Genomic DNA, 25,888 nt, shown 5'->3' on the forward strand with positions numbered 1-25,888 from the left:
TGAAGATGCGTATTCTAATTTAGACCGGACTTGGGCAAGATAGAGGAGCCATTTTAGTTGGGAAGAGGGGGATCTAAAATTGCGACAAAGGAAACCCACGTTTTTGTTAGCGGAACTCGCAACTGCATTAATATGGTTTTCCCAGGAGAGGTTTGAAGTTAGAAGAACGCCGTGGTATTTATACACATCGGTAGGTTGAAGAGGGATACCATTGAGAAAATGAACAGCAGAGGTTCGAAAAGAGGAACGAGAGAAGCGCATGCATTTACATTTGCTGACGTTAAGCGTCATCTGCCAGTTAGTACACCAGCTCTGAACTAGGTCGAGGTCATTTTGTAGGGTTAAAGAGTCATGAGGGGATGTTATTTTTCGGGAAAGGACAGTCGTCGGCAAATAGGCGCATGGGTGAAGATACCTGAAGAAGAAGATCGTTGATGTAGTCTGTAGATGAGGAAAAGTAACGTACCAAGCACCGCTCCCTGGGGCACGCGAGATGTTACGGGGGCCTAAAGTAGATGAACAATCATTAACATAAACTGATGACGCTGAGAGAGAAAAGATTCAATCCAGGAGAGAACATTATTATCGAGGTTTAATGACGATAGTTTTAGAAGCAGTCTTTTATGCGGAACTTTGTCAAAAGCTTTAGCGAAGTCGAGAAATACAGCGTAAGTGGGGTAGCCAGAATCAAGGTTTGCAAACAGCTCGTTGGTTATGCAGAGAAGTTCGGTTTCGCAGGAGTAGTTTCGACGGAATCCGTGCTGCGCTTTGGTAAAAAAGGAGATAGAATTAAGTTGTGTAGATAGTTGCTTGTGGATTACGTGCTCGAGTATTTTAGAAGGTACAAAAGTTAGAGATGTTGGCCTATTGTTTAAAGGAGAAGATTTATCACTGCTTTTGTGGACCGGGAGGACCTTGCCGATTCTCCAATCCTCAAGAACCGCCGCCGTATCTAATGATTGCTGAAAATGTTTTGTTAGAAATAGGCTTGAGGAATATTTAGCGCTTTGTAAGACCTTAGAATTTATGCCGTCGACACCACAGGAAGAGGACATTTTCAGTGACTTAATAATACTAACAATACCTTCGTAATCAATACAAATTGGATCCATAGGTCAAACATTGCTAGTAATAGGTAAGGACAGTGTTAAGGGACAGTGGGCGGTGAACTGGGAAAAAAATAATTATTAAGAACTGTGGCACACTGATTACTCTCGATAATGTTCTCAGAATCATCAATAAGCGCTAGTGGGGAGTAAGGTGCATGATTTACAACATTCCCAAATTGGCGCGGGTTGTTTAGTAGCATAGATGGAAGGGTGTCCTGGTAGAGAATACGCTTCTGCTGCTCTAACATAATTTTATAATCAGTGGCACATTTATTATATCTAGACCAGGATAAAGCAGTGTCATGTTTTTTGGCTACTCGAAAACGTCGTTTTTTCTTATTGTTAGGAATTTTCAGTGAGTGTGAATACCAAGGATTGGAAGATTGGGGACTGATGTTAATAGTTGGAACGTCAGCTTCAATGAGTTGTTGTACCTGGCGCATCATAGCCTAGATGCTTTTGCGCCATAAAACCCCAACCAACCAACCATCAATTAGTTGCAGCAATTTGTTTAAAAAAAACGTTTGACTATAAGAATGCCCCATCTTTGGGTGCTTATGCAAAGGCATAGCCTAATATGGGGTGTGTATTCAATACGTCGCCTTGGATTCCTTGTGAAGCTTCTTACTTTACACTAGAGCGTGACACTTTTCGCATAAAATCCAGCCTTTAAACACACTCTGCGTATAAATTATGAGGAAAAGATTTTTCCGCGCGCACTGCACCTTAATTACGAAGTGATTTTGACTGTTATTTCTTGAACCCTTTAGTGAACACCGTTTCCCAGATAGACATGACATACCTGTTCCTTTTAACTTAAATCTTAACGTTGATATTTGCTTTCGGCTTACTAAAGTGATCACTGTGAAGCGAGCGACGTGAAGTGTACCCCAGAATGCCAATAGGCGTCTGTGATTGATCCTCAGCGTGACATGTTGCGTGAATTTATTACAGGTGTGAACCACACGACCATTTGTTTGGCAAGATTATTCGTGATAACAACGCAGGCCCGGTGCGATTGTAGGGATCAAGCTATATTAGGTTGGGCATTGGGTACCAAATATAGATAGAAATGTCGTCAGTATGTTGCTCTTGCTCTTCAATCAGACACGTTACTGAAAGAGAGTAACTAAATACCATTGCTCATTACTCACTTGAAAAGTAACTAAGTAATTTACTCGTTACTGCGATTCAAAACGAACGCGTCACATCATCTTGAAAGCAACGCGTCATTTTCTCGTTACCCTGATTGTGCCGTTTCTTTGAAGGAGCGGCTGCTTCCAATTTTTGACGTGGCTAACAATTCCTTGCATTTGAACTCGTTTATTCGAGGAAAACTATGACCATACTGACATACATTGTGTAAATTGTTTCATGGTCTGTCTAGTGTTTTCTCACCGGGAAATTTACAGGGTCGAGCTGGGCTGAGAACTAATTTTTCGACAAAAACCCCGAGACTGGGACAAAAAGGGACGGACAAACACAAAGTCTCAAACACAGCTGAATTTTATTTGACAAGGAAGGGTGCTTATATAGGCGTCAAATCCTACACAGGATTTGACGCCTATATACACAGGATACACAGGATTTGACGCCTATATAAGCACCCTTCCTTGTCAAATAAAATTCAGCTGTGTTTGAGACTTTGTGTTTGTCCGTCCCTTTTTGTCCCAGTCTCGGGGTTTTTGTCGAAATGTTTAACCACCACCAACTCGTTTGCGCCCTTACCTTTTGTGAACTAACCTGAGTGCTTGTGTTCTATAAGCTCCGCTCCAGAAGTAACTCAATACAGTAACTCGCTACTTCATTAAAACGTGAAACATACGCTACTCTTTCGCTCTCTTAAAAATATCTGGGTCGTTACTTCGTTACTGAAAAATGTAACGGGGCACACGTTTCGCGTTGCTATAGTAACGAGTTACGTACAAGTCTGCCTTGAAGCCAACGGGCAATTTCTCCAATCACTCCGCGAGAGGACAATATGAATAATTCTTGATCTTCATAATAAAGAAAACTACTCCCTGTGGGTGTAAACACGTCACTACAGGTCGGTAAGGGATGTCGGAGTCTTTCAAAAAACAACGGTCGGGATACCACCAAAACGGGCGAAAGCGATCACGATCTTAATTCTGTCTCTGTTAATACAATAAAAAATGAAAGCAATGCCAACAAAACACAGTGTTAATATGTAGAGTCCGATCGAGTTAGGCGCACCTGGCTTCTTAGTCCGCATGAATAAGGTACGGATGGCAGAAGGCTGTACCTTCGTGAGAACGTGACGCTATCGGTGGTGATAAGTTGCGAAAGTTTAAGCAAATGAAGCGACTTTGATCAAAAGATTCGATCAAAAAGAAAAACAAAAGGTCTTTAGGGCCCTACATCCACCTAAGCCTAATATTCACCGAACCGTAATTTTAGATTGTGAGCACTTGTAACCTTCATTCCAGTGACAAAACTGGCCACTTAGAAAGATGATCCTGTTTCCTTTCATGCTGATAATTTCGTTTTCCTTGACATAATTGCTAAAGGCACGTCGGCTCATTGAGATTTTTTTTTTAAATCTTTTCGTCCAGGTAACGTCAACGTGCTCACAATTTCGCATTTTATCACCACCCCTAGCGTCACATTCTCACAATGTTTGAGCACTCTGCGAAGCGTAGTTTATTTATGCGGGCTAAAAAGCGGGGTTTACCTTTCTCTGTCGAACCCTATACATTCGCACTGCTACATTAATTTGGGTGTCATCCTGTTTGGAAACTGTAACTCCCTTAACATAGTTAACACGAGTGGAACGTGAATGAAGTACTGCGGACAGTGCATGATGGGCAGACTATTTAAGGAAAACCACTTTTTTTTTTTTTTTTAATTCCAAGTTTGCCCTTGAAGCTACACTCCAGGTACGGACAAAAATCAGGAAAATATGAAAAAGGGGGCTGTAATAATTATTCCGACTTTGTAAGTATGATAACTTGCCACGATAACTCCGCTTTAATATTTGTTGATACCAATTATTTATACACTGTATGTTGCGTCATTTCACACCAAGTCATTCATATCAGCGGACGTGTGGCATTTAATGTCGCTTCCATAGTGCGTTTTTTTTTTTCAAAATATTTTATTGGTTTGTTACGATTATAGGTATATCAACCATAGTATTTAATATTTGTTCGGTCGTTTTATTTCCTTCGCATCTCGCAATTTATATAAGCAGGCACGTTGAATTCAATGTCATTTGCATCGTGCGTCATGGTTGTTGTTGGTACCGACGATTTGTTTATATTTGTCTCGTTTACTCGTACAGTCTGCAAAGTAGCGTTCACCCTCGCCTCGGCCGCCGATCAGACGGCTGGCAACATTGTCGAGTAAAAAAAGAAAGCTCGAGCGTCAAAAGCGAGCCCCTTTCGCGCTGTTTTCTAACGCCTTTCGGTACATTTAAAAACCCGAAGAAAGACGAAGAAGAAGAAAAAAAGAGACGGCAGCCCTAGCGGCGGGTCACGCAATGCACGAAAATGGGAGTCCAAGCGGAAAACGGGCGCCGAGGGGGAGGAACGGCACTTGCAAGAAAGCGCGTCCGCGAACAAGAAGGAAAATCGGCCGGTTTCCTCTCCGCTTTCTTCAAACTCCCAGACTGGGGCACCACCGTTACTACAGCGCCCGTTCTCAAGGCCAAGCGACGCGGGAGTCCCAAAGAAATCTTGCTCAACTTTTCTCGTTTTAAAAAAAAAGATTTATCGCTTATACGCGGCTAAAATACAGCGTACCTTACAGGCTGCTTCTGCATGCCGTTCGGGCGCAATTTTTTTATTTGCATAAATTACTTAATAAATTACGTGCAATTAAACTTTTTCACGAAGGTGTCCTGATGCGGTGCATTTAACATATTCAAATTTCGTGAATGTACGTTTCTAAAACCAACAAAAAAAAAAATGCGCCAAAAAGCTGTTTTTTTTTCTATTTGAGGAAAGAAAGCTGCCACTCACATTTGGCACCATACGGTACAGACTCATCGATATCTTCTTAGAAAGTACCAGCCTAAAGCCGCGCTCACATTGCTAGTGCATGATACAAAAGGCTATCTGACAACACTGTCCTCTTTCTCCCTCGTATCACGTCACACATGGGTCGTGCAAAATAGCCCGCCGGCATCTTCCAACCATGCGTATGTACGAAGCAACCATGCTTACATCATGGTTCGGGCGCGTCCGCACATCATTTTCTCATCAAGCGTGCAGCCAAGACCACACACTTTTTGTTTTAAATGTACTTGCTGTGGGACTGCGGCTTAAAGCAGATCCAGCAGATCCGAGGGTGTGCGGTACGATATGCGAGAAGCAAAAAATAAACCGGACGATTTATTATTTGTTTTTATCCCGTCGCGCAGAAAACGTCGAATTTTCTTTTATTTCATTCATTTCAGGAGCATTTACAGTGGCAACATTGGAGTATCATAAATAAGCCAACTAAAAACATCTTCGTATAAGGTTCTATTGCCACTCCGTTCATTATCTTATTCATTCGACTTTTTTTTTTTTAACGCCTAGATACCCCTTGAGATCCCTCAGTACAATCGTTCCTCTAAGTATAGGTGCGTGAAAGGCGTCCACAACTCGTGCTTTTAACGCCCTGTCTCAACCACGCATTCAAGGTGGTCCCTCGAAGTGGCAACGAATCTCATCGCGGGAGCCGGCTTGCCGCGCTGTCCGATGTAGCGATCCTGGCTGTTGGTCGTAGAAACGGCGGCGAACGAGGCGGGCGGACGCCAAGGGTCGCTGCCGTCGCGGCGTTCCATCTCGCTTAGGTTCCCGTCACCTGCGTCAGGCACAGGCTGCAGTGCGATCAACCGCACGGCGGGCGTTTTCCACCCCGCCGCTCTGCCACCGCCAGAATGGCGGCAGGCAACAGCGTGAACATGTTTATGACGTCATCCGTCGGAAATCGACACAGCACTTTTTGAGAACGCGGTGAACGCGACGGTCGGAGACGGCTTTTAGGTACCATACTGGAGGCGAGTCGTACGGGGCTTGCAATAAATTCCGGACCAAGTCGAACCTGTAAATAGATTGATGACCTTCCACGTAGAGGAGTCTAGAAATCTGAGGCGGGGCCTAAAACCTTCGTGCTTGTCACGTCGCGATTCGGCCTTCTTATCGGCGAACGCCTCCATCTTATTGATCGCGGAGGAATAAGAACCGGGACTCACTATGCCCCACTTTTCTTGATCTGTCGGTGACTACGGAAGAGCTTTATTTAAAACTCACTCGGAACACGCCATGTAAGCCGTAAGAAAGAAAGAAATAAGAACGAGAATACGGGCTATTCGCTAGACGCCATATTGAAGGGCGATGTTCAGAGCGTATGCTCGGAACAATCTCACATTCTGCTAAGACCTTGAATCTCGATGGGTGCGGAATGCACGTTGCCAAAGAGCCTCGGAAGCTCGCCGTCTTAGCAAACGCTCGGCAGTCCCGCACGCAGCTATGGCCGCCACCGAATACTCTATATATACGGCGTGCCAAAGTATGAAAATGCGGAACCCCGCGTGCGATCTCGACGGCCCACCAAGCGCATGTTCGTCGTTTCCGAAAGCTAACAAATCACGCGCCATCCGCAAAAACGCCGAGAAACAATATTGGGTTGTGTGTTTGTTTATCCAGCCCAGAACTTGGTCTGCCTCACAGGGGCGACGAGTCTCCCAGCTGTAGATGAGCAATTTAGCCAGTGCAGTACAACCGCTAGCCTGGGGTCTTTAACGTGCACCACGCAGTAGTGATACACGACCGCACGCCGGTACGATGCTCATCCAGATCGAAACGGCATGGTCGGGATTGAACCCAGGATCCCTGGGTTCTGCAGCGCGAGCTTTCGCTCCTGCTCCCCCGAACGCTAAAAAAAGCACCAATCTAAAACGCTTTTTTTGGGGGGAGAGGGGGGGGGGGGGGAGGTTTGTATGAGTAACGTGACTGAGGATTATTTGTTGTCGGATGAATCGCGCGCGTGCAAGCTGAGGCTCATTTGCGAGAAAAAAGCCTCGCTCGCGTCCGTTCATATGTACGTCAATAGTTACTGAAAGAGACGCCAGACGGTCTGAGCCATCTTCTGGTTGCTAAGCCGCCATTTTACTTGCGTTATCTCGTCGGTAAGAATGCGAAAGCATAAACATCAGAAACTACACGTTTTTTTTTTTTTTTTTTTTTTTTTTAGTTTTAGGTGTCTATGTAACCTGGACACATTGTAATGACCGCCGTGATCGTTTCTTTATTCTCGCAGGCAAGCAGTGATTTGCTGACAACTACGACCGAATGTACGCACAAGCTGACTTGAGAATAACTTTTGTTCGGTGATTCTTTCCGCGCACGGAGCGACCCCACGATGCATTTGGGCGTCACGGATGACGTCACGAGTGAGAGAACCAGCGAAACGGGATGGGTTGCGCGTTAGAATTATAGCGACGATTGCGATGGGCTGCTCGAGTTCTTACCCAACAAAATCCACTGTGCTTTAAAAATGACCCGTATTAGCGTACACAGCCTGAAACAAAGCAGCCTCGGACAAGCCATTAGATGATTTTTTTAATAATGCATCTATCGTAATCATATTTCGTCGTCCTCTGCTGGGGGATCTACTGTTCATACAGTCAATCCATATTATTGTGGTGGTGTCGGTCACTTCGTGTTGATTGGCTCTTATTGAGTAACGGTGCGATGTCATTGGCTACGCATGTGATGCGATGACGACAAAACAAAGCTGCCCACACCCTATTGGTTTTCAGCCGCAATTTACGGAGACTTCATCCGGATTGCACCAAAAGCACTCCTCAGTCGTAATTCGAAGTCACGCAATGCACAGAAGAAAGTTGTTGGCTGTTAAATAGACAAATTACTGTGTTTGTTCTTAAAGAAAATAAGTGCGGCTTGCTGTGACAGCGTTCGTCACTACTTCAGTGGATCCTGATTGGTTATTATGGACTCATGCTGCGACTTCATTGGCTGCCCATTGAAGTGATAACGTCAAAAAACAAAGCTGTCCATACTATCGGTTTTCAGCTGCCAGCAACGAAGGCTGCATCACGACTGTACCAGAGACGCTTTTTGGTGTTAGTTCGACGCCACGCAATGCACACAAGAGGAAAGTCGTTGGCTTCGAAACAGACGTTTACTGCGCTTTCAACGCGGCGAAGCTGAACGTCGTTGGCACATATCCATCCCAGTGCGCGAATGGCAGCGCGCGCCACCGACGCCGGGGGTGGCGCGGGAGAAACAGCGGACAACCGGAGGAAATTCAAAGAAGAGCGAGCCAGCGGACCCGGGTCACGAGCGGCCGCTGTCAAGCTAGCCGCTACCACGCAGGCCGTTTGAGAAGAAACCGAGCTCGCGGACGGCTCGTGGCGTGACGCAACGCCGCTGCCGGCGTAGCAGGGAAGGGGGGTCGTTGTACCTCCAAGGTGAAGGCCATCTGGGTCAGTGGGGCGGCCGCTGCTCGGCTGCTCCACTGGCCGGCTTTCCGAACGGACGCGCCGCGCTGCCCGGACGCTCGGACGGTCGCCGAACAACGGGGATCCCCCTGGGCGGAGGCCTGAGCACCTCGGTGACGTCCTCCAGCCGCTGAGGCTCCTGGCCCGAGTCCCCCTGGACCGGACGTCTTGGCCGCCCGCCGTGGAAGGCGGACGAGTCGTCGACGCCGCGTCGCCGAAGACGTCGAGGCGGTCGCTGTGGCGGCGGTCCTGGCGTCTCGGGTTCAACGGGCAGGGGCTCGGACACCGGTTCGGATCCTGGTTCGGACGGTTCGGCCCCCTGTCGGGATCCTGGTTCGAACAGCGGTGGAGGCAGTCGTCGAGGCGCCGATATCGGCTCTGGTTGTGACTGCGCATGGGAGTCTACATGCGGCTCCGGCTGCGTTTCCGGCTGCGGATCAGCTTGAGCATTCGGTTGAAGGCCTGGCTGAAGCCTTAGCCGAGGCGCTGGCTGGATCGGTCGGCTCCGAGGCTCCGGTTGAAGACTCGGAAGGGGTGGGGGTTCAAGTATTAGCTGAGGCTCTAAATGTGACTCTGTATGAGGTTCTGAGTGCGGCTCAAGCAGTAGCTCTGATATAACACCTGGCTGAACATATGATTGGAGTTCTGGTTGGAGCTCTGGCTCAGGCACTACTTTGCTGGGCCATCCCTGAGGTTTTGGTTGAGGACTTGAAAGGGACAGCCGTTCGAGTATTAACTGAGGCTCTAAATGTGACCCTGAAAGAGGTTCTGTGCATGGTTCAGGCTGTAGATCTGATACAGCATCTGGTTGAACATATGATTGTGGTTCTGATTGAACCTCTGGTTGAATCACTGGTTTGATCGCTCGTTTTTGAGGCATTGCTGCACTTTGAGCGGGTGGGCGTTGAAGTATTAATCGAGGCTCTAGATGTAGCTCTGAAGGAGGTTCTGTCTGCAATGCTTGAACGCATGGCTGAACATATGAGTGAATAAGAGGTTGAGGCACTAGCTTGATCGGCTGACTTTGAGGAATTGGTTCGAAGTTTGGATGGGTTGGCCTTTCAGAAATTAACTGAAGCTCTGAATGTCGCTCTGGAGGAGGCTCTGGGTGCAGCTCTAGATGTACCTCCGCACGTGGCTCTGGTTGGGGTGGCCGTCGTTGACACACTGGTCGAAGCGCTTGAGGAGGGGGTGGAGGAGGCCGTTGCGGTATTAGTTTTGTCTTTGGCTGAGGTTTCGGCCTCGACCCTAAATGTGACTTTAACTGTAGCTCTGAACTTGATTCTAGCTGCGATTCAAGATGCGAGTCTAAACGTGCCCCGAGCTGCAACACTGGTAGCGGAACTGGCAGAGATTTCCGTCTTTGGGGCATAGATTGATGCACTGCATGAGGCAACGGTTCGAGCACTGAATAAGTTTGTTGTTGGAGCATAATCGGCGAGTCCTGAGGCGGCTCCGGTAGGGAATCTGATAAGAGTATTTGTGAGGGCCCTGAGAAAATCGCTGTCCTGGGCTCTTGCACGAGTGCAGTCAATGGCTGCATGGAAGGTAGTTGAGGAATTATTTGCTGTGGCTGCAACGTCATTTGAAACTCTGGCTCCGATGACCGCCCTTCGGGCACATGCCGACTGCCTGCACGAGGCAGACATACGGGCAATGCCACTCCTTGAGATGCTAAACACTGGTCTGCTCTGAATACTGTTGGCGGCCCTTCTGGTAGCTGTGGAGGTCGCTGACGTACCGACTGAGACAACAGTTCAGGCGGAAGCCGGGATTGTGTCTCTATGTTTGGCTCTGGTGGGGATGGGGATCCCCACTGCAATCGTAGAGGTTGTCTCTGAGGCACTATTGCCGACTGTGACCTTAGTTCAGCCTCCGGCAGAGGTGCTGCTCGAGACCCCTGCTCACACGCCGACGCAGGCGGTCGTACTCGCCGTAGATGAAGTGGTCGCTGACGCACGGGCGTTGTGGAAGGTAGCAGTTGGGAAGGAAGCCGTAAAAATGACTGACGTTCCGACGAAGCTGCTTGCTGACACTGTCGTCGGGACCCTGTACGAGGTAGTGACGTGGCCCGACGCTCACGCACCCGGACAGCCGCTGGTCGTTTAAGCACCGCGTGTAGCTCGGGCCGAAGCACCGATTCGGACAGCTGACGGTGTTGCCCCGTGGACGGTGGTCGTTGAGCTGGTCGTTGAGGCGGTCGCTGACGTGGCCTTCCAGCAGCCTGCAAGGTGCGTGGCACCAAAAAAGAGGGAATTTTAAACAATTAAAACAATTTGCAAAAAAAAAAAAAATATGCGTTGAGAAAGGGAGGGAGAGCAGGAGAGGAGAGGGGACATGAGAACGCCGAGCTCCGATTTGGTATGATTAGTGCGTAGACCTAAAGCTGTGACCAGTGCACTTGTCGAACGCGCTCGAATGCGAGAGCCAAATGCCTGGCGCTGGCATTCTAACGCCTTCGACGAGAGCAGTGAAGGCAAGGCTGTCTCTATCTCCACGTACGCGTTGAACAAATTCGAATGCAAAAACCAAACGTCGGACGCAACCGTTCCGCGTTCCAACGCGTTCGACGAGTGCATGAGGGAGCTAGATTTAGGTCTAGCCACTAGAAATAGATCTCGGGGTTCTGACGCCCCCACGCGCTTACGTCTCTTGCTTCTCAATTTCTTGGCGGATTTACCCGGCTATGCCACTAATCAATGTTTTAACGTGTTATGAGCATCAACATTGTTCATGTTGCTCTACCTATAATCAATCCCACGTCTTTTGTGACGTAATACTATTCGATTTTAAGATCAACCGAGGGAGTAATTATTGCAATGATGAAGAAACAACCACGAGGCGCCGCTATAAAGATAGTAGGGAGTTTTCGTAGACCGCGTTTCCCCTTCCGCTAAGCCCTCCGCAACGAAGCAGCCGCTACTGCGCCGGCGCGCCGATGGCCTTGACTGTAGAGTTCCGGCTAGCGTAGCTGGTTGCGGAGGGCGTTGCGGGACAGCGGAAACGTTCTACGAAAACTCCCTAGTGACGAATTGCGCCGCTTCCGGCGCGTTGCGGGTCTCCACTCGAAATATTCCAGCCAGGAGGTGTACCTAGACGTTAATTGGTGGAGTTTAAGTAATCAATTCGCTAGCTATTAAATTTATTTCAAAGGCCAACATCCGCCACCTTCCTTTTAAAATTGTTACACCCCCCCCCCCCCCTTTTTTTCCCCCTATTGATCTATTGGTGAGAGCACATTCATTAAAATATGTTTACTGCAAAAATATTGCTCTTGTGCCAAAATGTCTACCGCAGCCTACAATGTTATACCCAATCGATTGATTATTTATTTCAAAATCTCTAAGACACAAAATGCTTCGGTAAACAAAATACATATCGTGCTTTAAAAAGTTTAATCTCCGCCTGATAGTCGCACTACCTCCCGAGAGGCGGCGTTTATAGTGGAGCGGTGTCTAGGTTGTTGCAAACGCTGTACTACACTTGAACGCAATAAGACTTGTGAAGAAAGAAACTGACAAATTGTCATACACAGAATACTTTCTGGGGTCGGTAAATCTCGGTGCAGACGTTTGTTACTCATTCCGCGACGTCCTACGGGAAGGGCATTTTTTTTTTTTCGTCGCTGTAATTAAATGATCGATTACGCCAGCAAATGGGTGCGAGTTGCCACACTCCGTCGTAAAGCTTTCGCGTGTCGCGTTCGCGTCTCGCTTGTGCGTTTCGCTTTCACGATCAGCCCTTGCGATTGGCTTTTGCGTCTTGCACTTTTACCAAGTCACACTCGCCAAAACTTTACCCCGCGTTAGAAACGCCGCCGAGGTAATTGAAGGGAAATTAAGGCGGTTCTGTATTTGGGACAGAAACCCTTAGATTGTTTTCATTAAACCTAAAAAATCACGAATATCGATATATATATATATATATATATATATATATATATATATATATATATATATATATATATATATATACCGGGTGTTTCTGCGAAGACTTTCAAAAATCCTAAAAATTAAAGCGTCAAAAAAAGAAAAAAACTTTCTTCGGAAACAAATTACCAGCCACGGCGGACGTCAGGAATTGCCAAAAACAAAGTAATTAGCCAACTAATTAATTAAAATTTGTTAATTAACTTTTTAATTAGTGGAAATAGGCATATGATTCTAATTATAAAGTTGGTGAGCGTTATCGAAAACCACTAAATCAGTCATTTTCAAAAAGACTTTCGGCGCGTGAGAAGCGTAGTATTGTACTAAAGTTACCACTCGTGGAGCAGGTACAAGGCTGGGGCTAGATAAGAGACGGAAAAATCGCGCGGGCGCCTTATCGCAACCGCTAGCTTTGTACCTGCTCAAAGAGCGGTAACTTTAGTGCAGCACTACTCTTCTCACGCGCTCAAAATCTTTCTGAAAACGACTGATTTAGTGGTTTTCAATAACGCTCAGCAACTTTCTAATTGGAACCGTATGTCTATTTCCCCTAATTAAAAAGTTAATTAACAAATTTTAATTAATTAGCTGGCTAATTAGTATGTTTTTGGCAATCCCTGACGTCCGCCGTGGCTGGTAGTTTGTTCCCGAAGACAGTTTCTTCTTTTTTCAAACGCCCTAATTTTTAGGATTTCTGAAAGTCTTCGCAAAAACACCCGGTATATATATATATATATATATATATATAATTTGGTGTCAGTGCGGGGGAATATATCTGGCAAGCCTGCAATTGCACGCGCTGCCCACACGAGCGACACGCTCTTTGCGGCCAAAAGATTCGGGAAAAACGTAACGACTGGTCGGAGGTTTTTCGTGTTTTCTCGCGTTTAGTTACATCTTCGGCGAGAGCGAACGTGATGTTCAGGTTCACAGGATAAAAATACCCTAGGATTCACCTCCGACTCGTTTTTAAAGCGCAGCTCTTAGGCGCTCGCTTGCGTGTTTTGCAACGTCGGCGTCCCCGTAGCCGTCGGCGTAACCGGAGGAGGAGGGGAGGGTACGGGAAGGAGGAGGAGGAAGGGAGGGTACAGAGGAGGAGGGTGCGGGGGAGGAAGAGGACACGGAAGAGGAGGAGACTGCAGAGATCAAAATACCTCGAGAGTTGCGCTCTAATTTCGCATTACTGAGATTTGTAAACGTCTGTCACTTTTTTGAAGAACCTCTTCGTTCCCTTTAATTTGTCCCGCCTACAGCGTAGGTCTTTCAACCTTCTATATATCTGACACTTCGGCGCCTTCTGAGCTTCGAGCGTGAACTCGTCGTACCCCAGCTCGAAGCACCTGTACCGAAAGCTCGCGCTGCAGACCACTTTCGAGAGCCACGTGCCGACTGTTAGAAGATGTTACCCACTGCGCCAGTGCACAATGGCGTAACAACCGAAACCGCGGAGCGTGCAAATGCCGCGAGCGGGTAGCTTCGACTCGTGCTCCTGCTGGAGGAGGGCTCGTGCAGCCCAGGTGCAATCGAACGCAAGGATGCAGTGTACTGGAATACGGGGTAGTGTTAGGACCGGAGCGGCTCGCGTGAGGCGTGTGGTGTAGATCGCGATAGGTGTCGACACCGGCGCATCGGCAGTATGGTCAGTATGGTGGTGGTCGTGCGCGTGCACCGTGTGCACGCGCACGTGCACAGCAGCCGCACCAGTCCAAACACTACCCCGTACTCTAGTGCGCTGTAGCAGGGAGCGAACGCTTGTGTCCGCCATTGTGCAGGGATTTCACATCTTCCAACAAAGGGCAGACTTTCTAAAGCGGTCTATCTCCGCCCCTGCCTGTTTCTATCTAAATGAGCACCTGCCAGTGTTCGGTCGTGTTTCCTCGTGACGCACGTTTACCCTAAGCTAGCTGTGGCACTGAAGGCAAAATTTGTCATCTACAGCAGAAACCAGTGTCGCCACATTTCAAAGGCAGACCGACCTTACGCTGAGACGAACGTCAATGATTAAAATGCAGTTCACAGAAAGGGGCAAGCGAGCTGGACAAGAATGACAATAGTAATTCCTGGAAAAGGGGAACAAGGGGTACAGAGGACAAACATAATTCTCCAAACACAGCTAGGCGACTGGTGCGCGACCAAAAAATCCGCCTGGTACAGCGCTCCACTAGAAATGGAGAGGCCCCTGGTTCGATACCAGGAGGAGGCGGATTTTTTTGGTCGCGCACCAGTCACCTAGTTGTGTTTGGAGATTTCTGTTTGTCCTCTGTACTCCTTCTTCCCCTTCATTCTTGCCCAACTCGCTTGTCCCTTTGCATTAATTGCATTATAATCATACCCTTAAAATGCAGGCCGTTCACCATTGTTTGTGTTAGGCTGGTGGCAGCTGTTAAAACCCGCTTGCTCTACTGACGTCAAACCCCTGGTTAGCTCAGCTGGTAGAGCGCTCCACTAGAAATGGAAAGGTCCCTGGTTCAATACCAGGACCAGGCAGATATTTTCGGTCGCGCACCAGTCACCTAGCTGTGTTTGGAGATTTCTGTTTGTCCCCTATCCCGCTTGTTCCCTTCTCCAAGGATTATTATTGTTACGAACGTCAAATTTGGTTTGGTTTGGTGCATCCAGTTTGTGTTCCCGGTGCCTGGTCCAAGTTGCAAATGCGTACCGTAGACGTCTCGCTTTGCAGCGGGAGGGGCGACGAGAAAGACTCCGAGTCCACGTCGTCCCTCAGGCGTCCTGGACCCCTTGCGAAGAGCAGTCGCAGCGGGCCCAAAGAGTCCAGTCGATCTAGGGTCCGCCGGAGCTCGGCACTGGCCTCCGAGTCCTGTCGGTCCCCCGGAGGCTGCCCCAAGGAGGCCAGGAACTGGCGGGCTTCGTTGACGAGGTTCTGGAGCCTCTCGTCTCGGTCCCCGCCGAGCCTCGCCGGGCGGGACCCATCGTCGGGGTTCCAGCCCAGCCGGACCAGGTCGCTGTGTCGCCACAAAACTCTTTTAGAGCGCAGATCTTAAGCGTCCGTTTCCATGTTTCGCGGCGTCACCACGCTGAATTTAGCGGGAAAAATGACGTCAAGTAATCTGAAGACTAATTCACTTTCCCGATAAATTTAGCGAGAAATCCAGTTTCTCCGCTAGATTTAGCGGACAAATTCCGTTTCTCAGCCAGATTTAGCGGGAAAATGGACGTTACGTGACCATAACACCAATTCAATTTCCCGCTAAAATTGGCGGGGAATGAAATCGGTGTTGAGGTCACGTGCCGTCAGTTTTCCCGCTGATACTAGCGTAGGAACTGAATTTCTTCATAGGTAACGCGCGACACTAAGTCATGTGACGTCATTTTCCCCGCTAAATTTAGCGGAGAAACTGAATTGGAGGAGGAGGAGAGGAGAAAGGAAGGAGGATGATGGAAAGGAGGAAAAGGTGGGGCACACCCTCCCCTCCTCCTCCTCAAGAGCTGCGCTCTATAATTGCGCATTACAGAGATTTGTAAAAGTCTCATTTTTTCAGGGCATCACGTAGCCCTCCAGGCAGTGTTGAAAGTAACGCGTTACAATATACCTTATTCAGATTCGCCCGCCATCTGTCGGACGTGACGCCAACCTTCCTTCCGACGCCATCTTTGAGGCGAATGGCGCTTTGGCCGTCTGCGGCGTGTGAAAGCGACGTGCAGCGACCGCACGATTGCTCTGTAGATCCGCTACGTATTCAACGAGGAAATAAAATTAAAAACAACCGATCTAAAGATTCGGATCGTATTATTTTTCTTTTCAAGTCAAGGGTATTACAGTTAACGTTTGAATAGCCGTAGCGCTTTCCTGCGCTATCCATGCTCCTAAAAACAGCACCCGTGCGTTAGTGTTGTGTCCTTTTACAGGGCTCCTAATCTTTCCCTTAACATTGTATTAATATGGCGATTTGGGCCAGTTGGCTCATGATCGAAGACAGGCGCCGAAAACACACGAGGACAAGAAGAGACGTAAACACTGGCGCCAATGTTTACGTCTCTTCTTGTCCTTGTGTTTTTTCGGCACCTGTCTTCAATTTTCCTTAATGTATAACACTTTCCACGATGGCATGAAGGGCTCATGATATTTGTATGTAACATCAGCGATAATCTATTATTTTGTGATTTTTTGGGAGCTTCATGTTGCTAGTATTGTAGCTTCGCTCGCGCAGAGCAACGGAGAGGTCCAGTCAACATCACTCAAATACACTGTTTTGCGCTTCTTTTTAGAGCGCAGCTCTTAAGCGCCCGTTTCCGGCTTGAGCGGCGTCGGCGTAACCGTGAGGTCACGTGACCCCCCCCCCCCCCCGAGGTCACGTGACCCAGCGAGGTCACATGATCACCCAAGGCCACGTGACCCCCCTCCGAGGTCACGTGACCCCCCAAGAACACGTGACCCTTAGTACCCTTCCCTCCTCCTTCTCAAGAGCTGCGCTCTAATTCGGCGTTACAGGGAGTTGTAAACGGCTTTCATTTTTTTCTCTCCCTCAAGTAGGTTTTTTACATCCGATTGAAGGCTGCTGCAAAGTGCCAGAAGAACTAGGCGTCGTGACAACTTCGTTTTGCACATGAATGATAAAGACAACGATGCTAAAAAGCAAAGGCGAACGCTCGCTTACTTTACGCTGTATCATTATTATTTCGCGACTCTCACATTTCGAGTAACAATTTCAAGATGTAGTCGAACGCATAAAAGCGGGTTTTGGACTGCTAAACTGGACATGTTGGCGAGTTTAACTGTCCCGCTTGCTCACTTCCCAATAAATCGGGTTTGCGCTGTGGGATGAGCTATTTTATTTGTAGCCAAATACTGCAAGCAACCACTTTTATGAGCACTGGTCATATTCTATTGCGAGTAAGCACGAGATTAAAAAGCGCGATGAGCTATGTGAGCGCACTACCAGGAGGAGCACATTAAAATGCCGCCGACATTTATTCATGCATTTTCTCTAAAGGGGCCAAAGAGTATATATGCGCAAGTACTGAATTTATTCGTTATTACATGATGATTATAAATGATTACTTTCCGTAGAATAGTGATTTTTAATACGTTATATTTTGAATATTTGCACCGCGGCAACACGCCGGTCATTTTCTTTTACGCTTGTGTGTCTCACATACGCTTGTGTGAGTATGCTAGTATAATAGATCTTCAGCGTAGTTTTTATTATTTTTAGTTGCAATAAATGTACTACTATACTAAATTCGTGCTGTATCACACGCACTCCTTATAATGCTGTTTTGAGCTATCATTTGGTGATCTCCCCAAGGAATTGAATACAAATCTATTTAATAAAATAATTTTTACCTCGTGTGTGTGTGTGTGTGTGTGTGTGTGTGTAATCATATCTGCAATATCCCTAAGGTTATACAACGGGGAAGCAAGATTAAACGTTGAACGCACCCATCATAGAACTCTGCAATTTGGGTCAGCACACTCTGGGGCAAGACGCACTGGGTGAAGAACTGCTCGCATTCTTTAGACCCGCAGCCGCGAATGCCAAACAAAAACAAACTGTCACACAAAGGCTGACGGCCCTGCTAAATATATCATACACATCTTCCTTGTGCGAACAGGTATAATCAGCTGGTCATTCAAGTTAACGCAGGATTCTGAAACAATGCGTGAGTCGGCCTGCTCCGGTGCTCGAATGAAGCTCATTTTTACAAAAAGAGATTCTTATTCAAACTACTGAAAACAAACTTGCGCTTAATATATTTAACTTATTCTCAAGCGGCTGACAATATACTAAAAAAAAAAAAATACCACAAAAACATGCACGAACACTACGCGGGGAGAGGGGTTCGTTCTGCGGCGAGCGACGGGTACGGTGGAGAAGCCTCAAAGATGGCGCCGAGCCTCTGATAGTACCCGTGGCCGCCGAGAGATGGCGCTAATAATGAATAAGGTCTGAGGCAAGGACAGGTGTTCTGCGAACCAGAACATACAGAGCGAAGTACCAGGAAATGCATACAGTGTGCGCTGCTTGTGGAGAGGAGGAAGAGACGGCTGAGCACTTGATACTCTACTGTAAAGGGCTTCACCCTATGCCTACCGAAGACAACATAGATTTAATAAAGTCATTGGGTTCTAGAGACAGCGAAGGAAAAGTGGACTTCAAGACTGTAGAGATTACCAAGCAAAGATTAAGTGAATGGTGGCAGAAAGTGAGAGAAAACTAGGCATTTTCTTATTAACTGATGGCAAGGGGGTTTTATAGCCTCACTTTTTTTCAGTGCGGAGTGAATATAGTTTTCAAATTTAAATATTCTAAGCTTAAATGGTAAAACAAAATGGCTAGGTGGCGTAAGGTACCGCACGATCCAAAGAGCTCAGGTGGATTCATCCATCCATCCATCCGTCTGTAACGACGTTACTGGTAATGCGTTAGGCTATAAAGTAACGCACTAACGTACTCGTTAGAATCTGAAATGCTCACAATTAAACGAACTGTGTTACTATCAAATTACGTTCTCGTTACTTTAGACTGGAATTAGTCTCGTTTTTGGTCCCTGCAAAAGAGTGAACGTGCCATTGGGACCTCGTTGTATTCTAAAAAGTTACTAAACAAAGGATACAAATATAAAATCGCTCTGTGCAAGATGAATTGCTATCGAAGTTTTTCACTACAATTTATCGCTGCAAAATACTGAACTTAAAGGAAGGCAAATGTAACGTTCGTTAAAGTAACAGTACAAGTATTTTGTTACATTTGCAATTCGATAACACGTTAATTTGTTGACGGACTAAGGAGTAATTAAAGCTATTTCGTTACTTACTTTTAGTAACAAACACAACACTGCCTCCTGGCCACACCCAGGAATAGCTAACCTCATGTCAACTCAGACACACACGCGTTGGGCACGGAGACAATTCAACCGCTGTAGGAAGGGTGGATGGAGCCCACTTTAAGTAAATTGCAAACCTTTTTCAATGTTCGACGATAACCTATAGCGCTGTGCTTCCCAAACTCTACTACCCCGAGACTCATCAAAACTATAAAATATCGCCGTTTGGCAATCGTGGCGAATTTTATCCAATCGGCAGTACCGTATTTACTCGAGTGATGGCCGCACTGTTTATAGAGAAAACCCGAAGGTTTGCTTTTCCGCAGAGCACGCAGAGTGCCAGTCACCGCGATCGACAGCATGATTCCAGCTGTTTACACGTCAGAGATAACGTCTTCGTGCGAAGATACCGTCTGTAAAGAATGCGTATTATGTAAAATCGTGTTCTCGACCTGGTTATTCGCTATGTTATTTATGGGCAACACAATGATTGGCTGTATATGTGCTCTGTGGGAAAGTAGACGCAAGGGTCATGTTCATTAATAGTGCGGCTATTATTCGAGTAAATACGGTAGTATTGGCGTAGGCCCAGGAAGCTCCTTACATCGCGCTGGTTTTGCGATTAAGACCCATTCTTGATTCACTTTCTTTTCTCAGGAACCGTCTCCATCCGTTTTTCTGAGACAATGTGGCCCAGAAACCGCAAACTTCTTAAAAAAAACGTATTTCTTGGCGTTCACTTTTAAGTTCGCTTCCCTGAGACGTGCACACACAGATGAAAAGTGATAAAGTGCTTCCTCGAACGTAGCGATTATTTTTTTTTTTTTTTCAATTTGGTGCAAGGATTGAGGCTGCAGAAAATTACTTCCAAAGTACCGCTGAAGTCCCTCCTTCCCGAAGCGTCACGTCATATAAGGAGTTTTCGGAATCTTCGTTCTTGTGCATGTTCAGCGCCTATGAAAGCTATGCACGCGACCTCTTGCTATTTTTAAAAAGGTCAGAAAAAGACGCCACGACTTGTGTCAGTGCGGGACAGTCTTCGACAGTAACTAGTCACTAGAAACGCGCTACCGGTAACTAGTTATTTTTTTCAAACTTGAAACTGTAACTCGTTACTGCTTAGGGAGAATAACTGGTAACCGTAACAGGGTTACTATTTTTTCTAAAGCAACTGTAAAGAGTAACGGCGTTACAGTTCCTTCTCAGAGTTATGTGCAAAAAGATTGCAAACACGAGCACCAAATTGTCTCGCAACTCGAGTCGTGAGAGAGTCCCAAGTCCTTGAACGGGAAGGGCACAGCAAAAACAGCTGCAGAAACCGTTTAAAGCTCGAGAAAATTAAATCAAAAGAAACTGAATTTGTGGTGACCCTGCTTGGCCAAGCTGGTCCCGCCAACTGGGCTGACGGGGATGTTTGTGTCCGTACCCGCCGTGTATAGTGCATCATCCACAGCGCACGCAGATGTAACAAAGTGTGGCATCTCTAAAGTTCTTCGTCCGGCGGAGGGAGCAAATGCTTTTTGCTGAAGACAGTTTGTGGTGATTGTCGCCCCAAACGACCGCAGGCTTACGGGACAACCGATTTTCTGAACCTTGTCTTTTTGCCGCCAAGCATGCGGTTCCTTCCCTTTTAATTTGAATCGTCAAACCAAACCCCCAGATGCACCCTTGCAGGGTCTTGACTTTAGGGGCCCATTTACTCTCCCTTTTCTTTTTTTTGCAACCCAATTATCGGCCTTGGCGCCCGTCGCCCACTTCTTGTCCCCCATGACTATGCTTCTCGGGTCCCGTCACTTGAAAAGGAGTATTCGCCCCAACCATCCGTGTCGTTCTGCTTGTTTCTTCGTCTTCCTGAAATTAAAGGACCGTCCTTGGCCGGGACCAGAGTAGCACTTGTCATAACTTGATTTGTAGATATTCACGTCGTGGCCTTTCCGGGTAGTCTCTTCTAGTTTGGGGGGGGGGGGGGGGGTGGGGGGGGGGGGGGGGGATGAGATGGAAGAGCGCAAACGTGTCCGATCTGGTTAGGAAGTGGCGAAGAAAAGATCACAAAAGGCGTTGGAAAGTCTACACGCAGGGGTCGTTTGTACCTCGATCAGTGCTTCTTTTGCACCACTGACGTCTTCAGCGGGTTTGACGGAGGAATGTTGCCGCTACACTGCTCTCCAAGTTTTCAAGAGAAGCGTTGTGTTTCATAAAAGATTGTGCGCACGCAGTAGAAAGCGATTCGATTGACGAGTTGATTGAAGGGGCATAAAACACACTTAAGAAGCTAATTGCGAGGTATAACCTGTATTATTATTGACTTGACATTTGCACGATTTTTATTGCTTCCGTCCCATTTCGCCTCACCAAAGAAATTCGATTGTAAACTAGCACCAGGATTGGACATATCCAAGATCTAGACGCGTGCTGTTGTATTTGTATACCTTAAGGTGGTCGCGCTTATTTTAAAGTTATTTGTGGATCATCAGCGTTTACCTGCTAGCTTAACATTCAGAAAAAATTAAGTCGCCTGTTATTTTGCCTAAGAAATAACTATAAATGCTTTATCATTAGGTGGATTTACCCAATACTGGCTTAAATTATGATCTTGTTCAGGGAACTATTCATGGAAAAAATTTAAATGGGAAGAATCAAACATGTTAATATTGGTTTGAAGGGAAACCTCCGTTTTTCAAAAAATCAGATTCACTACCATGAACAACACAATGTCTTATAAAAATCTATGCTAATTGAAAGGCATATGAAGGAAGGATCCTTTTGAATGTTTTCTAATATTTGTGTTCATAAAGTAACGACGAAGTAACGGCGTTACTTTAGCGAAGTAACTGTAACAAATTACTCTTAAAACTTTGTAACTGTAACTGTAGCAGGATTACTTTTTTTTTCACCTGAGTAACTGTAACCGTAACACTGTCATATTTTAGTAGTAACGTGCCCATGACTGGTCCGGGGGAATATGCTTGGCAAGCTTGCAATAGCACGCGCCGCCCACACAAGCGACATGCGCTGGGCAGCCGGAATATCTGGGCATAACCATAGCTTCTTTTATACTGACACAGCCTTTGCCACAAGAAAAAGCTGCCAAAACAAAAAAAAAAAAAAAAAAAAGGTGGAGCGGCAAACAACGGATGAGAGGAGAGCCACGTGACTGGCGCCCAGCTGCGGCGAGACGCCGAAACACACTTGTCCCGAGCGAACAAGTGTGTTTCGGGTCCTCGCTGCTGCAAAAGCTGTGCGCTGACGTTCAGGTTCCCCGAGAAATGGCTCTTCGATGCTCTGTGCTATCAGATCCTCGCGCCCCAAATCTGCGACCGGGCACTCTATGGCTCCGTCGTCGAACTGCCAGGCTTTGTGAGGATAGAGGAGGCTATGGTATAACGTAACGACTGGTCGGAAGTTTTTCGTGTTTTCTCGCGTTTCGTTGTATCTTCGCAGAAAACGAACGTGATATTAAGATTCACTAGACAAAAGTACCCTAGAAGTCACCTCTTCAGCTTCCCTTTCATTAACTGATCCATGAGGCGCTCAAACGTTGCAGAAGCCCTAAAATGACCAAATGGCATCACTTTAAACTCCCACAGACCATCTCCAGTAAAGAACTATGCCTTCTAGCGGTTTCGTACATCCTATTTCGACTTGTCAGTATCTTCTCCCGAGACCTACTGTATAAAACTGGGAAGAACCCGCTATTGCGTCGGGCTAGTCATCAATCCTTGGGAAAAGGTAACACACACACACACACACACACACACGCACACACACACACACACACGCACGCACGCACGCACGCGCACACGCACCCGCACACGCACACGCACACAGCTACACCTTATCAAATGGAAAATTGAAATTGCGTAGTCATCAAAATATGGCATATAATATAAGTCTGTAACAAAATAATGCTTCGTTGCTCTGCCAATTGTCCTATACAAAAGGTCTTAGCAAGTGTCTCTTTTTTTTCTTTTTTTTTCTTTTATTTCTTTTTTTTTTTTTTTCTTAAAGCACAGAATGTCCAAAGAAACTTCTTAAAACGAAGCGCTTAATGACGATTCCTTGTACTTCGAGCTATTGACGTGTTGGCGAAAATCGAAGTAGCTCCTGCGCGGTGCGGGGAATCGGTGGCCGAGTGGTCTAGCGCACACCAGCTCGGAGCACGTGGAGCGAAAGCTCGCGCTGCAGAACCCAGGGATCTTGGGTTCAATCCCCGCCCCTGCCCGTTTCGATCTGGATGAGCATCGTACCGGAATGCGGTCGTGTGTCACTACAGCGTGGTGCACCTTAAAGATACCAGGCTAGCGGTTGTACCGCACTGACTAAATTGCTCATCCACAGCTGGAAGACTCGTCGCCCGCTGAGGCAGACCAAGTTCTAGGCTGTATAAACATTCACACAACCCAATTTCTTTTTCCTGCGCGCGGCGAGATGGCTTCACGGCATGACAAGGAGGCATGCGGCAGAGTGCAACCTTCGCCATTCTCGACGGAAAACAGGATACTCCAGAAAGGTAAATGAACCCGCAGTTATAATAGGGATCTTATCAGGGTCACTATCAAGCATGCAGCCAGGGAGAGGGTGTGTGTGTGTGTGTGGGGGGGGGGGGGGGGGGGGGCAGCTGACGCTCGACAAACACAAAGCGGGAACCAAACTTCGCGGAGCGTGATGATTGAACTCTTGCGGTGATGACGTTCTGCAGGACGAGATGTTAGTCATTCGTACTTTCTCATTGCTCAATTACATCCAGATTTGTGGAACAGAAAGTCGTAACCAGTTTCACTTGAGCGCGCGCAGGCCACACCGCGGCGCACGCCGATTGAACGACTGCCCCGATCCCATTGCACATGTGTGTCCCTTTGTCCCCCTATAGACCAGCTGTCGATACTTCATACTTGTACGTCGCAAGAAATTCCGTTTGCGGAGGTTATCGGTAACGACGAAGTGACGTTTCACAGCCGTCGAAAAGGCGTCCTCCACCGTCAACATCGCTATCGGGAGGCACACCGAGGGGCGGGACGAGTGGTGGCACCGGAAATGTTCAAGAAATGAATGGGCCGTGTGTGCTGGGGAAGTGGTTTCCGGCCATCGCGAATATTGCTGGGGCGATCGCCTCCCTCCCCTCCCCTGTTGCGAAGCTACAAGGCGTTTCAGGCGACAACGACGGATCGGCGCCGTCGCTTATTTTTTTTCTTTTGCCTTTTTTTCTTTTGTGTGCGGGTTCGGGGGCGGGGGGGGGGGGGGGGGGGGAGGAGGGGGGGGGGGCTGTTGCAATGCCGATCTCACTACAACTTCCCCATGAACAGCATATCCCGCAGTTGTGATTGCCAGGTCCTCGCAGGTTCTGTCGAAAGGGGCGAGTGTTCGACGATTCGTGAAGCGAGGAAATCAAGTGTCATATGCAGGAACGCTGAACATGGCGCAGTTGCCAGAAGTCCTCTGGCTTTGTTATGCGACCGCCGCAGCGAACTGCCATCGGGAAAGTATCCTTCACGCGCACGGATAGTGCCCCTCTTTGTCTCGATTAGCTACAGTCGCGTGCATGTACTCACGGCCAATACTGCCGCAGTATTAATGCGAAAGCATTAACTGTCCCATGGAGCGAAGTAGGCGTTGCCTGCAGGCGTTGTCTGTAGCAGAGAAAAACGGCACCTTAATTCCCATTGCCTGAGCGAAATGGCACCTAAATTCCCATTCGCTGAGCGAAAGGGCAACAACGCAAATGCTTCGTCACAGAAGGCGGCGGGGGCGGTCAAGGTCAAAGCGGACGTGCCTTAGAAATAAAACGCAAAGAAAAGCACAGCAGCGCGGATGCTTCGTCGCGGAAGCGACGAAGCTTCCGCGACGAAGCATCCGCGCTGCTGTCGCTTTGAAGGCGGCGGGGAGTGCCGCGCCTGGGCAGCGGGGGAGAGTGATGTCACATCAGGAGTGCCATGTGAAAGATGAAGGCGTGGCGCGTTGCTTGTAGGAATGCACTGCGTGTAGGAATGCTTTTGTCTTCCTACACGTAAGCAGTCTTAAGTGTATCTGCCGAATTTTTTTTTAACATCGAACTCCGATAGAGCCAATCAATCAGCGTGAAAAGTGCATCGTCACGGAACTCCTTTGTGCTTCTGCTATCAACGATTGAACCAGTCACGCAAACTGGATGCGCTGCCAAACTGTTACCTCATTGCTACAGCCGGAGATACACGAAGACAACCCTGACGATGCACTTTTAATGCTGCTGGATTGGCTCGTAAAAACAAAAATATATGCAGAAAACAAAACTGAAACGCTCATCGAAGTTATTCTGAGTGGAGAGGCTCTATGTTTTTGTTTGCTTGTTGATGCTTTCGTTGCTCTTTATATGAATATGAAGACGAAGTGTTCGGGCTTCGCGTATGGTGCTGGTGCGTTGTTTACGATGGCGCCGAGAAGACAGATAGCTAAACAATCGCGCGTCTATTTTTGTCTATGAAGGGGCTGCAGGACACCATCATAACCGTGCGCCCTCTCGTAATTAACATTTTTTTTTTTTTTTTTTTGCTGCCTAGTGAGCGGGAAATGTTTTCGCCTCCCGATTAAAACGTAAATTCCCGCTCCTTTCCGTGTCT

The 25,888-nt window shown here is 47.4% G+C and overlaps 1 protein-coding gene across 1 annotated transcript in view; it reads right to left on the reverse strand.

The window, feature by feature from the left end:
* Positions 1-8,242: 8,242 nt before the first annotated feature.
* Positions 8,243-25,888, reverse strand: part of LOC115327797 (tyrosine-protein phosphatase non-receptor type 23) — a 41,910-nt gene continuing 24,264 nt past the window's right edge. The window contains exons 2-3 of the mRNA XM_029988835.4: positions 15,169-15,472; positions 8,243-10,804 (exon numbers count right to left, since the gene is read on the reverse strand). Coding sequence (XP_029844695.3) covers positions 8,567-10,165 — 1,599 coding nt within the window. The 5' untranslated portion in view covers positions 10,166-10,804; positions 15,169-15,472 and the 3' untranslated portion in view covers positions 8,243-8,566. The remainder of the gene's footprint in view (positions 10,805-15,168; positions 15,473-25,888) is intronic.

This window comes from Ixodes scapularis, unplaced genomic scaffold (assembly GCF_016920785.2).
Source record: "Ixodes scapularis isolate PalLabHiFi unplaced genomic scaffold, ASM1692078v2 PGA_scaffold8__174_contigs__length_109621045, whole genome shotgun sequence".
Taxonomy (NCBI): Eukaryota; Metazoa; Arthropoda; class Arachnida; order Ixodida; family Ixodidae; genus Ixodes; species Ixodes scapularis.